This window comes from Dendropsophus ebraccatus, chromosome 6, assembly GCF_027789765.1.
Source record: "Dendropsophus ebraccatus isolate aDenEbr1 chromosome 6, aDenEbr1.pat, whole genome shotgun sequence".
In the NCBI taxonomy this organism is placed as follows: Eukaryota; Metazoa; Chordata; class Amphibia; order Anura; family Hylidae; genus Dendropsophus; species Dendropsophus ebraccatus.
The window spans coordinates 65887312-65904586 of NC_091459.1; the positions used below are offsets into that span (position 1 = coordinate 65887312).

A 17275-nucleotide genomic window follows, 5' to 3' on the forward strand; every position below is an offset into this window, starting at 1 on the left:
GAGGCATGTTTTCCCCTAATGCAGAACATAACTTTGGAAGATAAAATGATAATAGTATAGAAATACCCCCTTTAATTAACACCTAGTTGCCAATAGAGTAGCAGGATCTATGTAGAGGCAAAAGCATCTTACTAAATGTGGCACTGGAGCAGTTGTCCTGGCAAAGCAATACTACCTAGATGATGTAAGTTTTAGCTATGATGCAAAGATTTCTTTTACAGATGTAAATTATAGTAAATCTGCATTGACAACATTATCACATGCCCTTCATGTTATGCATAGCATAACATAGCACCTTCCTTCAGGAATCTTTCTCAAGGAGCGGTGGAAAGCAGTGAAGGGTCGATATATGTGCCTTTAAGCACATGGCTCCTATTGTTTTGTGTGATCAGTCCCATTTGCATATCTAAAACCAGGTAGCAATTCAGCCTTTAAACTTGAATGGTTACTGACCTTTTACCTTGCACATGCACTGTAGGCAGGTGATGTCTTTTCCTGTACACGTGTTAACGTTTTTTATCAGATAACTGGGGTATCATGTATTAATTTGTATTTTGGTATTTTTTCCTTTTTCGTTGTTATTTGTACAAATAAGGGCTATTTTTGGCATTTGGATTTGATTGCCCTTTTGAGTAAGGTCTATTATAGGTTATCTTTCTTTATTCTAAAGACAGTCTTGTTGGACTTTACATCTTTCATCAGCAAATGTTTTTCATCGTTAACTGTTAGAAAAAAACCACAGAAAGATGTTTTTCCTTTTTTCTTTTATTGAAATTGCATCGTTTTGATTTTGCAGTGTACAAATTATTCAATCAATTATTTACAATTGTTACATAATGTACATTTACACAGACATAAGTTCTCTATTTCTTGAGTGAGCAAAAATAAAGCTACATTCATATTTAACTTACAAAAATGATTACAATAAAACTAGATATGTTCGACATTCATCATAGCACATTATCTGGAAGGAATATTGCAATGCAAAATATGGTGTCCACCAATTAAAAAGCACAAGATTTAGCCTTGTGAAAAATATTGCACTTGGAGCAGAGTACACAAAGGAAGGACACAAAGGTAAAATTGAGAATTGACAAGTAATTCTAAAGGTGTTGTAGCTTCACCGTCAGGTCCCTATACATTTTGCATACAAGTCAGCTGAACCTGCTGTTTGTCTAAAGTTCACGGCGGCCTCCCGATTCTCCCCTGAGAAATAGACATTGGAAGATAGAAGGTTAGGCATGCTGATTTCAACTTCCAGACCCTATTGTTTTCAGAGACATTTATCAGTGCTTTGTCCGTTTCGGTGACATACAGGCTCAACATGACAGGAAAACAAATGTCCCCACTGTATTTTTTTTATCTAGGCAGAACTGTATTGCAGTTACAGCAAACATTCAAATGCCTCAATAGCCCTAATTAATAGATCTTTCCTTATACATAAACAGGGAAAGATTTATCAAATTAATGCTGGTCACCCTGTGTCCACCCGAATGACTCGTGATTCAGCAAGCATAGTGATGAGAGGTTCCCTTTAAGCTAGCCATACACTAAAGGTTTCAGAAAGATTCTCCCTGAGTGACATCTATGTCATGGATGGCCTTTGAAGGTTGTTATTCAGAACACATTTTTAAATGTTAAATAGAATCAACATTTAGCAAATTGATCTTTGCCTTCCTCTATGCCCCAGACTGCACATTTGTTGATTGGCACATAGGACTTTCCAAGTATTGCCAACATCTGAAAAAGTCCAACTGAACAAATAGACATCCTCAGGTCATCCTCACGGTCATAATAATTTTCAAAATCTAAATCAACAGTAGATGTGAAAAAAAGCAAGTTTGTAATATACATTCATTCATTTTGTTGTTGTTATCATGCTGTAAAACAAAGCTGAACTTTACCAGAAATCCAGGTTCAGTCTCCTGAAGGCAGGATTTTCTGACTTGTGCTGGTTGTAAAATAACAGACTAAACACAGGAATTCCGGCCAGAAGAGAGAGTCACGGCTCAATGTGTCCATCCATCACATGACTGCCTCCACTGTGAGCGCTCAGATGGCCTGGGAGACATGGGACTTCCTGTTTTCTGACTCTTTAAGAAAAAAAGTCAAAAAACAGGAAGTGGCGTGTTTTCCATGGTAAATTAAAAAAAATTAATGTAAACTGCAAATTTGCTTTATATCACATCTACGGTTGATTTAGATTTTAAAAGTTATAATGACAGTGACCCTAAGTATTTCTTATAGCTGTGTGTCATAAATAGGTTCCAACAGTGGACAGTCATCTATCTGAACTGGTATTTTAAGTGTTTTTTTAACATTTGCATAACTAGTTGTAATTCAGTGTAATTAATACTGTGCTTTTCATATGTACTGTATTCAACCAACATTATCAGTGACCACTTACTCATAACTACTTATTGCTTGCAACAAAGTGAAAAGTTTTAAACTAATAATTCAAACTGTACTCATTTTAAACTAAGTCACATTAATGCTTGTGCTTCTTCGGTCTACAACAGATATCTATTTAGGATTAAATAAAACCCACATAAAATAATCATTGCAGGTATTGTGGTCCCATATGATTTGATCCTTTTAAGCATTTGTCACTTTTTGCTGTTACAAAGAATATTAGTTTATAATATACTCTGTTGGGAAGATTTATTGATCTCCACTTTATTATCCATTTGATTACTTGCTTAAAAGACATTTTAAGTAGTCAACGGGTGGCTGGAGTTTAAGGGTTTGGATAAATCCAGTTTACTCTTTATCAGGAGTGTATCTTGAAGTCACATTACAGGACAGAACCTCAAATAAATACTCATGACAAAAATCCATAAATGAAATTCAGGAAAAATTAACCCTCTGCTAGTGCAGAATACATGCATATCAAACCAGTCCAAGCCAGAAAAAGGGTGTATTTGTTGAAAGCTGTCTGCTAGAGCTTTCACCATTGTTAATTCCAAATTAAGACTAAAAAGTATTATATACAGCACACACTATTCTAAGGAAGAACAGGCCCTGTCTACTTAATTCTGTGATTGACTGCCACATTTGAATACTTGTGCCATGCTAGCCATTTGTTATCTATCCTTGGATAATCAATACATTTAAAATATATTTACTAAAACTACATTCTATGTACAACTATGCAGCTGACAAATTTTCTATATAAAATATGATATATAGTATGGCTTTATCATTCATTAGAAAGTTGTAAAACTCCTCCCTGTATTAGGTTAGATATAGTAACTTTATATGCATGGTGAATTCAATTTGTATAATTGCATCATGAATTACATTCATCTACTGGCAGTAGAGAAAACAGATCATAGAGGTATAGTCCGCACGTAAAACACTTGCAGGCTTATTGATAAGACTGCATGCCCCCAAATGACAGTCCCAAAATGTTATGAGCATGAAAGCCACTGGAAATTACATAAATATATGTTCATTTTATGCATATATGTCAACTCTAAGACAACTAGGATGAATTCAGTTTGATTACATATTTTATAACAAGGACATAAATGAAAATGTAGCAAACAATGTAAAATCAGTAATATACTGATAAAACTTTTGGAACACAGCATTATAACTTTAATTCTGCCATGTAACATTACAAGGATAGTAAAGGTGGAAAAATGAAGATGCCCAAGTAACAACCTATAGTGTCAGTCATGGATTTTAAACTACCCACTGAAAACATATGGGTATTCACCAATACAAATGGGTGTTAGGTAACTGAACAGCGGCATCTCTTTGGTAAGCACATCATGTTTTTTCTATTGTATTCTCTCAGATTTCATGTGTATTGTTATATTTAGATCCCTTCATCAAAAATTTCTGACTATCCTAACAAATTAGTGCAATGCTGTCAAAGAAGGTGCAAAATCCTTTACAACTTAACAAGGGGTATAATTATTTATGTCTATTGGTCCTCTCTATGTAGAAACTAAAAAACAAGCCAGCACAGCCACTGGTGGGCCCTATATAGCAGCTACTATAAACAGGGCTGAATGCTAATTTGTTCATCTACTCAACACAAAGAAAACACCCACAGTATTTCTAGGGAGACAGCTGTAAATCACCATTGTGCTTAATGGTGTCACACTCAAGAAGCAGCATAGTGGTTTACAGAGAAGGCAGAGCTTTAACCCCTTTTCTCTGGGGGACACATGGAATGCCAAAACCTGCCACCAAGAGCACCTAAGCACTAGTTTGTACATTTAAAAACTGGGCTAATAAATAGTTCTGCCATTGTGATTGAATATTAATTATAAAGGTGAAGTAAAGCTATCATCATATCAAATTCAAGACTTCCGTGAATCTGGTTGCGGAAAACGATTCAGTTTTTCGGGATTGTTGGATGCCATGTGGGAAAAATCTCTGAATATATCTTGGTAAGTTTCGTCACCTATATAAAGAAACACAGAAATTCAAATAAATATGTTATATGTAGTACACAAAAGAAACAAAAAATATATATATAATGCTGTATGTTACAGCATTAAGATGATGAAGAGTACACATGCCCTGTGCGAAATTGTTATAAATGTGGATATAGCAATGTATCTTATTTTGTACCAAACGACGATAAACTTGAACATTTAGACCTTTTTCATGCGTATGCTTAAAGGGGTTATCCAGTGTTGCAAAAACATGGGCACTTTTTTTTTCCAGAGACAACACACCTTGGGGGGCATTTATGAAACTAATTGCGCCTGTTTTTAGTCTAATATATCTAGTTTTCGCTCAAAATAAATCTAATATGAATTTATGAAGCTTTTTTAGACAAGACTATCCAAATTAGATGCGACTTTTAGAATTAGATTTGTTGTTGTTAATTAGATCGAAAGTGCGCCAGAATTTTTTTTAGCTGAATTTATTAACTGCGCAATATACTGCATATATTGGCGCATCGCTACGTCTGCTCCGAACCAGGTGAATTTATTAGACTAATTGAAAGACCATTATTTTTAAGACACATTTACTATGCTATTAGACAATTTACATAAATTTAACTGAACACATTAGATTGGAAATTATGCTAAAACATCTTTGACAAAATCGTGTTTTTAGATTTGTTAGTAAATATCCCCCCTTGTGTTTATTTCAGGTGAGGTTTGCAATTAAGCTCCACTCACTTCAATGGAGTTGCAAAACCCCACCCAAACTGGAGACAAGAGTGGTGGCCATGTTTTTTTAATGCCGGATAACCCATTTTAATGTAACTTACATACAAAAATCTATACCTGCAGGGAGACTCCGTGAATCCAGACAAATGACAGGGAAGAGAAAAAAAGCAGAGTATTCAGCATTTAAATAGAACAAGAACAACTACTTCCTGAGCAGGAAACAGTTAATATAAATAAATCCACAGGATAGATGATGGTACAAGTATGTGATGGTACAAGGTGATCTAAATGTTAAAAAAAACATTTACGCTGGGTTTACACAGAAATATTAAAAGGATTTGAAGCAATAGTGACAGCATATTGCTAGGATATGCCATCACATACCAACTTGTTAAATTTTTTGAAAAAATAAAAAAAATTAGTCCTTTGTTCTAATTTATTATTTGAATATATTATAAAATAATTCTGAAATGTTGTAGTTTTAGCTTTGGCCACAAGGCCTAAAACTAGGTTTAGCCTTCTTGTTCTATTCCAATCATTTCACAGCAGTGCCTTACTTTTAACACAGACAGGAGTACAGGAATGAAAGGTGACACCAGTACATACAGTAGATAACTGGGAAAAAAAACAAGTTCCAGTATCCAAATCTAATCAGTAAAAACTAATTTAGAAAATGCATTCTCTAAAAATGGAGTTTGGGTATGAGAAATGCACTATTGCACTATTGACCTGTGTGAATGGAAGTTAAAGAGGTTGCCTGGGCAAAATGAACTTTTGAAAAGTAAGACTGCAGGGGCCAGATATCCGTATTGGGCCCCAGCTTCTGTTTTATAAATGGAGCTGCGGGTACGTTACGTGACCCAAGGCTCTATTCAGTCCTATGGAGGTGCCTGGAAAGAGCTGAGTACCGAGGTGATGTCATGACCCGACTCCCAGAGCTGTGAGGGCTGTGGCTGCTGGAGAGAGTGATGGCAGGGGGACACAGGACACTAGAGGGACACTGAGCATCCCTCTGCCATCATCTTCTCTAGCAGCCACAGCCCGCACAGCTCTGGCAGTCGTGTCGTGACATCAGCATTTTATCCAGGAAGTGAAGCCTTAATGCAGTAGTAGGTGTAGGGAAAAAAGCACTTTATAAGATTTACTGTAATACGTGTATATTGGTAATTTGTATAACTTTTGGGGGGCAATACAATAATTTAATAAACATTTTCACCAGACTTCTCCTTTAACCGTTTAAATGTCGCAATCTGCAACAATTATGGCATTTTAACTATAGTGTCATAAATCCCTGGTGTCTAGAAGGCTGTTCACTGTTGCTACCCATATTTTCCCCTCCCTGACACCCTGATGTTTGAGACGTCTAACGACAAAAGACGCTATAATGTTATTTGTAACTGGGTATCTGTTATTTAAAGTATTCAATACAGAAGAATTAATCTCTGCATGTTTTCCTTCAATTATTTTATCATAGAGAGATATATGCAGTTTTTAGTGCAATTAACCAAGAAAAAAAAAGTGAAACAAAAATTTTGCAGTTTGGCAAGCCTCAAATGAGCGTTGCAAAAGGGGCTGGCATATAAAAAGAGTGTGGTGTAATATCTATTCAATAATTGTAATCAAGGTTACATGTTCAATTAATAGTAATGTCAATTTAGGCCATAATCGCCCAGCCCTAGCTGACAGATTTTCTTACGTTCACATTTCTCATTCTCCTTTGTGATATACCATTCCACAACCGCCACAGTCAATATTACTTATTATTTACATATAAAACTACCTAGGGAAGACATGTGAGCAAACTATTGCAGCATTTGTTAAGAAGTAATACACCCAGTATTTGCACTGTAAAATAACAATTCTTATGTCTTCTAGGAAGAAAAGAAGACGACTAATTCAGTTGAATATTAAAAGAAAAAAAAGTCTCTTTCTAAAAGCCAACAGCATATTGTGTTCATATAAATAATGGGACACATTAACTAGATGGAGTTGTTGTCCATCTTCCTCCCTAAAGACACAGAATGACCAAGCTGTGCGCTAATAAACTCTTGCATGCACTTTCAATATTGCATTTCTGTATGGCTGTTAGTAGAATATTGACCTGGTTGTCCGTAAAGACCTTCTGATTCCCGCATCTCTTCGTTCATACGAGCCAAGCGCAATCTAGAAAGAACACGAAAGAGAGGTGAAGAAGTCAATTAAATACTTAAGCTAAAAACCGTCACCATGATTTACTGCAAATGCATACATTTTGCTTGACCCTGGATGTGCTAGGATTATTTCAGTCCTAAATTCAGTGTAATAATTCTTTCAGAAGTAAACTATTACACAGAATTTAATAACTTATCCCTTCTGAGTGACAAACGTGGTTATATTTAATTTCCCACTGAGAAAGCAAAACAACAGAGCATACAAATCCCACTATATCATAAAGATAGCCGCTCAATACTCTTAATTGCGTTTTCGAGTAAACATTTCTTTAAAAGGTTTTTTTCTGTATCGTTTAGCAAAAACAATAAAACAAACAACAATCTGTGAGAGTCTTTGAAGCACATTAATGATACAATATATCTAAAGACAGTAATATATTAGGCATGTAAAAGGTATACATAAAAGCAATAATAAAAAGATTCAAAAGGAAACAAATCTGTTCAGCAAAAAGCGTGACATCTACAATTGTACAGTGTCCTCAGAAGAATGAAATAAACTATTACTAAGTAAATGTTAAACAGGCAAGGTCAACAAAAAAAAAAAAAAGTTTTTGACATGTCATTGAGACACCTCAAAAGTTTTGAGCCTGTGTCTGAGTGTTCAGACGTGTATCACGAGACCAGAGAAACCGCGCTCAGCACACTCCCCTCTCTGTGCTGTGTCATATTATATGGTGTATTATCATAAGACAAGATGGCCTCAATGAAAATCTATGGGGCTTTTCTCACTGACAGAGTGGGGAGCAGACCATGGCCCTTTACCCGCTCACTCTATTAATCAGTCAGGGTATGAAAACTCAAACCCTCACTAATAAAAACATTTGACAGGTCTCTCTGAAACAACAGCACTTGCAGGTTGCTGTTGCATTTTTCAGTTTTCTGTATTTTAACCAAAGAAGCATGCATCAGCATAGTGTAAACAGGGGTATAGGAGTGCTGATCTTTTTTTTTTTTTTTTTTGTGTGTGTGTTATATGTGCAGGGAGTAGCTACCTCCTTTTGGCTCCTCTCATCCCATGTGGGTGTTTTAAATAGAGATTAGTTGGGTCCTGCATGCCCAGTTTTGTAGGCTTTTTATTAGCCCAAGAGAAGCCAGTGTCAGCGTTATACAACTGGGGGAGTATATAAGTCCTAACACTTCAAGGTTACTGTTGCATTTTCCTGGTTTTGTTTGTATTTTAACCACAGCAGCATAGTATGAAAAGTGGTGTTGGAGTGCATTTTCTGTTTATGTCTCTTTGGCATGTCAAAAGTTTTTTTTTTTTTTTTTTGTGACAGGTACAGTTTAATGGTTCATCCATCACAATATGCTCCCATTAAAGGCCATCATATTACAGTGACAGGTACACTGTACAATTAGACCCAGCATTGGTAGTTACCAGTCCCCTATATTCACAATGGGAGAGGCCCCTCCTGTCCCTTTTACCAATGACTGATGGCAGACGTGTGTTTATTAGTATAAACAGTGGCAGGCAGCCAATGGTGAAGAGGGAAGCACTGCTCTCAATACAAGGGGCTCATAACTATGAGGTCATGGTACAGTTTGTAACATATTTCTGATTCAATTAAATAGCACAATACTTTTTATGCCATTTGGTCTAATAGTATCGCAACCCTGTTCCCATAATACTAAATTTGTAAAGGCTATGGACACCTTCATTAAAATATCCCTACCAGCTGCTACACACAGAAAAATGTATCCATCAAATGGACTGCTTTCTCGGTATTCAAGATAGTGGCAGGAAGGGGGAGTGAGTTGCACACCAGCTGAAAAAGTAGACAGGGAAGAAACCTTGGAGGACACTTCGCACAGGTTAAAGAAAGAGATTAGAGCAGATGCATGGTAGTCTGCAGGGAGAATCATAAAGGCTGTCTACAGGTTTAGGGTATGTGCACACTGAGCAATTCTCGAGGAATTGAAGCAGAAAGTTTTCAAGCTGAATTTAAGCCCCCCCCCCCCCCATTGACTTCTATAGAATTCCTCTAGCAGATCTACAGCAGAAAATTCAGCTCAGAAATTCAGCAGTGTGAACAACAGAGTAGAAAACCCATTGAACACAATGGGACTTTGGGGTATATGCACACTGAGAAAGTTTTCAGGCAAAATTCAAGCACAATTTAAGCCCCCCATTGACTTCTATAGGATTCCTCTAGCAGATCTACAGCCGAAAATTCTGCTCTGAAATTCTGCAGTGTGAACAACAGAGCAGAAAACCCATTGAACACAATGGGACTTTGCTCTGTACATATTTTACAGGAGGAATTTCATGCTGAAATTTCTCTTTAATCCCTTACCTAATTCCTCGCCTTTTCCTCAGTGTGCATGTACCCTTGCTCTGTACATATTTTACGGGAGGAATTTCAAGCTGAAATTCCTCTTCAATTCCTCGCCTTTTCCTCAGTGTGCACATACCCTTAGGGTAAGTGCACACTGAGCAATTCTGGAGGAATTGAAGCAGAAAGTTTTCAGGCAGAATTCAAGCTGAATTTAAGCCCCCCATTGACTTCTATAGGATTCCTCTAGCAGATCTACAGCTGGAAATTCTGCTCGGAAATTCTGCAGTGTGAACAACAGAACAGAAAACCCATTGAACACAATGGGACTTTGCTCTGTACATATTTTATGGGAGGAATTTCAAGCTGAAATTCCTCTTCAATTCCTCACCTTTTCCTCAGTGTGAACATACCCTTTAGAAAGAAAACACAGCTGACATAGCAAACTGCCAACGCTGTAGAAATAAACATAGCACCTTTCTAAAAGGAGTTCAAAACCTTTAAACAGGGCAGCATAGCATGATGATCAATTTGCTTTTAAATATAAAGTTTCTGTAAAAACTTTACTAGACACATTACATACAATGTTACTATATCAGCATTTGCTGCTTCCACAGCAATACTTAAAGGATCTTTTCCATCCTCATCCGTAGCATGTTGATTGGCTCCACGCTTTAAGAATAAACAGACTTGTCTGCCAAAAGAGTTAGAGAAAATCAAATTTAAGACAAAAACAAATTAAACATTATCTCAACGCAACTACAACAAGTAATCATAATAATATCAACCTGCATACAATGTTGATAACCTTTCCTTTGTGCAAGTCTATAAAATGGGGGAGTGGAGGGATTATTTAGTGGCATACATTTACTTGTCATTAAAGCCAAACCCTAAGAGATCTATACAAAATGTGTGTCTGTATGTATGTGTGTATATATATATATATATATATATATAAATATATATATATATATATATATATATATATATATATATAAATATATATATAAATATATATATATATATATATATATATATATATATATATATATATATATATATATATATATATATATATATGTGTCCGTAAAAATCCGCAGCACTCCAACATAGGTGAAAAAAAATTCAATTGGAGTGCTGCGGATTTTTACGGACTGTGTTTGGGATCCCCGGCCAAGGGACTTTCTCTGCTAGCACCCACCCCTTTACCTTTGGATGTGCGGCTTTTTTATTTTGTGGCTTAGGGTTTTAGTTTGTATTGAAACAGGGTAAATTCTAATTTCCTTCCTTTGAAATTTAATGACATAACTAAGGTGTGATCATAACCTAAAGTTATACTCCAATATACCTTGATAATTGTATCTAAAATATACATAGCTTTCAGATACAATTAGCAAGGTATATTAGAGTATAAGTTTCCTTCTGTTTTGCACCTATTCACACCTTGGTTTTTCCTATGGCAGAAATCCAAGACAGACTCTAAAAGAGGAGCGGTTGCGGATCAATGGCCAGTCGTCAATATAGCAAATACAGCAAATACATGGCATGTCACTTATGACATGTTTTGTCGCCTGAATAAAATTTATATTGCAAATTACCAGTGCATGTAGCTGGAGTTTTGAAAATCCCATTCCCTTACATCCGAGGCACATTGTCATTGTACTGGACACAGAAAAACACTTGAGAACTTAGCCTTTAAAGGGGTTATCGAGTGCTACAAAAACATGGCCACTTTTGCCCCGCTCTTGTCTCCAGATTGGGTGGGGTTTGGAACTCAGTTCCATTGAAGTAAATGGAGCTTAATTGCAAACCAAACCTGAACTGGAGACAAGAGAGGGTGAAAAGTGGCCATGTTTTTGTAGTGCTGGATAACCCCTTTAAGGGTATCTGTCATGAAGAATCTCTTTGCAGATTGGCATGCAGTCGCAGCTGATGCCAGAAGATTGTGTTGCCGTGAACACATGCCACACTGTCTGAGCTCTGCAATGTACTCACGACAACATGATCTTTCAATGTAGAATAGGGCTTGTGCACTGAACTAAGCTGACGAAGAAATATCCCTGGCATTGCAATCTTTTGGGATCAGCTGCAACTGCACGCTAATCTAAGTATATTTAACTTTGTCCCTCTGGCAGCCTTGGAGATAGCAGAGCTCTACAATGGAGTGAGCAGGGCTCCACCACAGCCCTATTGTTCACTACTTTCAGTGACATGTTATGCAGACATCAGGCACTTACTCAGCAGCTACTCTCTATGTTGTCTATGCTGAGCAGGCATTTCCTGACCACATGGCATGTCATGTTACCAGCAGAAGTGAAGAGAAAGGGCACACAGTGAGTGACCAGTAGCAGCACAGGAAATTAGCCTGGTGAGTATATTGCTTTGTTACTTTCAGGACAGCCATGGTTACACAGTAAAATATACCCAATGTCCAGACAATCCTTAATGTAAATCTACCCTAAAATAGTAATACAAAAAATTGAAGCTCTGAGTAGGCCTGCAGTGTCTACAATAGAAAGAGAGGTCTATTTACAAATTATAACATTAAGTAACTTTCATTCATGAGATCCAAATTCAATACAGTAAATTCCAGAGAACATTATCTGCTGCTTACCCAGTGTGGCCAAGCACAGTTGCATAATGTAACGGCCCCCTCCCTTTCACATCACGATGGTTAACATTGGCCCCATTTTGGAGCAGAAATTCGCAGGTTACTAGCGATCCCTAAAAAAAAGAATACATTTAGGAGAAGGGGGGGGGGGGAGAGAGAGAGAATCAAACAGTATGCAGTTTTTCTATAAGACACTCATGCACATCATGGGAAGAGATTGACAAGATCAAGCAGGACTACTGCAGAGTACATGGTTAAAAAAAAAAAAAAACACACACAGGGCAAATTTAGCAATGTGTGCTAGCGTACAATAGAGGAAAGGCAAAGATTTTTGCTTTTTTCGCAGCATACGTGAGATGGACAAACAGAAGGAGATGGTGCGAGAAGGAGGTGTGGCCTCCTTTTGCATCTAATTTATCATGGAATATTGCTGAAAACAGGCATAAACCATGGTATAAATCTACAGCTACAGGGAATTCAGAGTTCAAAGGGAGAATTTATTCCTTAGACAACTGTACAAATGCCACAAAAAAGGTAATTTTGGCCTCCATTCAGGATATTTACATTGGAGTACATGTTTATCTGCTATGTGTAATAGTACACAATAGTAGATGCCGCACTATTCCACAGAGCCATTTGCAGCAAAAACAAACCCCAAAATACATACACAGCATGGTATTCATTTAACATGTTGGGAGGCTATATATGAAATACACAAAATGTCGCCTTTCACAGATATACATCAGAGGTGTATATCAGAGAATTACCCTTCAACAGTCAATGCACAAAAACATGTACATGTATCATACCCCATGCACTGCCTGTATTAAAGGTGTGGCATTGTTGTCTTTTATGTTAACCCAATTGACTTCTGCTCCATGAGCCAATGCCTCGGCCATAGCAGGAAGGTTTTGCTGAAAAGCTGCCTTGTATAGCTGAAGCCCTGGTATGAACTTTATATTGCTTGCAGAGTCTTGAAATACTAAAGAATCCCTCTTTTCATGTTTCTTTTCCATCTCTGAAATTGAAATTGAGACAGAAGCATTAATAGAAATTTACTTTTAACATAGCCCAGTAATCACAATACTGTCTGATGGCAACCCATCAAAAATGATTGCCGACATATAATCACAATGTGGTCCTGGTCCCTTTAACTTTATTAGGCCGAATGAAGTGGTATCCGTTAATGCGTTGCTTTTTTTGACTGATTACATGCCAAAATATGGTTGTATTTTGGCATGTATTTGGGTTGTAAACAACGCCAGCTGTAACCCCAGCTCACCTACAGGGGAAAGGTGTGTGGCAAGGCGGGGGGGGGGGGAGCATGTGTGGCCTCCTCCCACACCTAATTTATCAAAGTTTACATCTGGAAACAGAAGTAAACTAGGCAAAAATTTAAACCAGGTGTAGATATTTGCGCAATGCCTGACTGGAACAGGGCTGGCTGTACTAAGAGGCATGTGCCTCTTAGTAAATACGGATCGGGAAAGGGGACGCCAGTTTTAATAAAATGTCCCTCTAAATGTATATGGTTTCTCTACAGGACTCAAGAGCCCAGGACATAAAGTATACTTTCAGGAAGTGAACCCCAAACTTAGTCATTATTAATTCTACTATTCCTTCGCAATTAGCTTTTCACACCAAAAACTAGAACTAAACAAATTAAAAAATAAAAAATGTTACAATAGTAATGGCACAAACCTGCATCGTACAAACTGTTGGAAGACACTGCAGATGCCAGGAGTTCCCGACTACCATCGGCACTAAACTGTATTCCACTGTCATTGCTTCTCACTAAAAAAAAATTAATAATCAGATGTTGTAGTAGGGCTGTAGTTAAGATCGAGAGCTAAAATAAACATCACAAACAATTAAAGTGCAATCAAAATGCAATTTCTGTTCCAATCTTATGGAAGAAAAATACTACGGTAAACCACAAAACTTGCTACCTTTACAATATTTAATAGAGCAATGATAATAATAATAATAAGAAATAAGGAAATTAAACTTTTAACTCACACTGTTATAAGGCCGTTTTACACAGGCTAATTATGCCTAATAAGCATTCCTAGGACAGCTCACTCACCCCCTTGTCAGCCAATTAGATCTTTTGTCTGAACAGGAAATGCGCGGCTGACAACAATGCATTTAAATGCTGCAGAAATTATGCAGCAATCCGGTCAATCACACCACGGAAAAGGTAGTGCAAGCGAGCGCCAATCTCGCTTGCAGCTATTAGCAGTCTCCCTGCCCTCCAGTGTAGCATCCCGATCCTGTGAGGTCATGGCCCCACTCAAATGTCCGCTCAGCCAGTCAGTGGCTGAGGCAGGATACAACTGCAGTCACCGACTGGCTGAGCAGGTAGTTCCTTTGGAGCTGTGAGGATTCAGGAGTGCGGACACTGACAGAGAGCTGGTAAATCTGGGTCTTTGACATCTATATGACAGGTATCCGACATTGTTAGCAGTTTTTCTTTGTGTATGGTGAATATTTAGTCATAAAAGACCACCTGGTCCATCTAGTCTAGTTTTGAGACAACTCCCCTGATGTGTGATTGGCCATTTATGAAGGAGCCGGAGTTGGTGCTTGATAAAATTCAGGATTTGGAGTTGGAGCTTACCACAGCCTTGGTAAATTACTTTTATTTAAAAATCTCAATTATTCCTTGGAGTTCCCATTTAAGGATCCAGTGAATTTTGGCCTTAATGACCAAGCAAATTTTAATTTTTGCAATTAATTTTTTCCCTCCTCACTATCTAAGAGCCATAGTGCTTTTTTTTTTTCGATCTACAGGACCACTGGCTTGTTTTTTCTTATTTCAAGAACAAAAGTGTACTTTGTAATGGCACCTTTCAATTTACCATGAAATAAATGACCAAAAACCCAAAATATTTAAGCAATTTCAGAAGTTTGAGGGGTTTCCGTGTGTATGCAGTGCACTTTATGGTAAAACTAAGAGGTTAACTTTATTCTATATGTCAGCCTCAATACAATATGCATGTTTTCATAGCTTTTATGTTTTACTATTTTTTAACAGTAAAAATTTTTTTTTTGCAAATAATTAGAATTAAGATTGCCCTACTGTGCAAAAACTTTTTTATTTTTCCACTTACGGGGCTCTTTGAGGTGCAGTTTTTTGCATCATGATCTCTAGTTTTTAATTAGTACCATATCTCTGTAGTTCAGAAGTTTTTCATAAATATTTTGGTGATAATGTAACAAAAATAAGCAATCCTGGCATTTTTTTCCTTTGTTTTTATTTACACTGTTCATCATGCAGGAACATTATTTTAATAGATATGACTATTGCAAACGCTATGATATCAAGTATGTTTATTTATTTTTACATTTGTAAAAACATTGTTTTATTTTTGAAATGGGAAAGGGATTTTAACTTTTATTGAGGAGATTTTGAAAAACTATAGATTCTTCTAAGCAGCCATTAGTTTCCCTTTAACCCCTTCCCACATATAAACGTGCCGACACATCCTGCAATAGGTAGGGGAGTTCAGAGAGGGGCCACTCCGTGACTCCGCTCTGCAGACTTCCTGGCTGATATCAGCAGCTAGGGACCTTGGGCATCAGATGGCCCGGCACATCGCCGCGCCCGGCTAATTAAGACAATTTTAGCGGGCCTCAGCATCGGAATGATGCTGATCCCGGCTCGGTAATCCATAGATCTAGGCTGCAGCAGCCCAGAGTAACACAGCACTGATCTAATTGATCCGAGCTGTATTAAGTTTACTGCTCTGATCTCTATGAGAGATCAGTGCAGTAATACAGGGGGACTAAAAGTCAAACTGTATGGAAAAAAAGTTTTATTAATAAAAAACCACCTCCCCTAATAAGTTTTCCCAATTTTAAAAATAATTAATTGATAAAAATTGTAATAAAATGTGATCAAAAAGTAAAATACAGTGGTACCTCGGTTTTCGAACATAATTGGTTCTGGAAGGCTGTTCCATAACCGAGCAGTTCGAAAACCGAGCTGTAAGTTCCCATAGGGAACAATGTAAATGTGATTAATTGGTTTTTACACTCCGTGGGTCAGGTGCAGAGCACCCGGCCCACAGAGTGCAAAAACACTCCACATCCCCCGCAACAGTGAGAGGCGGGAGCGGGCGGCTATTTAAACTTGCCGCCGTGCTCCTGCTCCAATCAGCTGCGGGGGACACCCTGTAAAGAAGTGGGGAATCCCATCATAATGATGGGATTCCCCACTTCTTTACACGGTGTCCCCGGCAACTGAGAGGAGCAGGAGCACGGCGGCAAGTTTAAATAGCCGCCCGCTCCTGCCTCTCACTGCGGGGACAGACTGTAAAGAAGCCGGCTCCCAGCGCTGTCCTCCTGTCTCTCCCCACCAGCCCCCGCCGTCCCGGGGCGCTTCCGATAAACTTACCCAGCCTGTAAACCCCTATAGACTGCGGCGCGCCCGCAGCCCCGCTCACCAGCTTCTTGCTTCGCTGCTCCCCGCCGCCTCTGCAGGGTAAGAGAGAGTCTGCAGAGGCAGCGGGGAGCAGCGGGAGCAAGAAGCTGGTGAGCGGGGCTGCGGGCGCGCCGCAGTCTATAGGGGTGTACAGCGCTCCGGGCTGGCGGAGGGGCTGGTGGGGAGAGACAGGAGGACAGCGCTGGGAGACTGCTTCTTTACAGCCTGTCCCCGCAGTGAGAGGCAGGAGCGGGCGGCTATTTAAACTTGCCGCCGTGCTCCTGCTCCTCTCAGCTGCCGGGGACACCGTGTAAAGAAGTGGGGAAACCCATCATTATGATGGGATTCCCCACTTCTTTACAGGGTGTCCCCCGCAGCTGATTGGAGCAGGAGCACGGCAGCAAGTTTAAATAGCCGCCCGCTCCTGCCTCTCAGTGTTCCGAACACCTCTAACTGTCAGCTAACAATCAGTTCAGCTGACAGTTATCCCCCTGGTTTTGTTCGGATACCGAGCAATGTTCGGATACCGAGCAAAACTTCAGGGGGAAATTTAGTTTGAAAACCGAATTGTTCGAACTCCGAGGTGTTCGGAAACCAAGGTTTTACTGTATATGCAA

At 38.4% G+C, this 17275-nt stretch overlaps 1 protein-coding gene across 3 annotated transcripts in view; it reads right to left on the bottom strand.

The window, feature by feature from the left end:
• Positions 1–747: 747 nt before the first annotated feature.
• The window catches only part of ACAP2 (ArfGAP with coiled-coil, ankyrin repeat and PH domains 2), a 106031-nt gene continuing 89503 nt past the window's right edge, over positions 748–17275 (bottom strand). For all 3 annotated transcript variants that reach the window (XM_069975075.1, XM_069975074.1, XM_069975073.1), the window contains 6 exons: positions 13934–14026; positions 13042–13250; positions 12236–12345; positions 10205–10315; positions 7240–7301; positions 748–4417 (listed from right to left, as the gene is read on the bottom strand). In XM_069975075.1, the coding sequence (XP_069831176.1) occupies positions 4314–4417; positions 7240–7301; positions 10205–10315; positions 12236–12345; positions 13042–13250; positions 13934–14026 (689 nt within the window). In that variant the 3' untranslated portion in view covers positions 748–4313. The remainder of the gene's footprint in view (positions 4418–7239; positions 7302–10204; positions 10316–12235; positions 12346–13041; positions 13251–13933; positions 14027–17275) is intronic.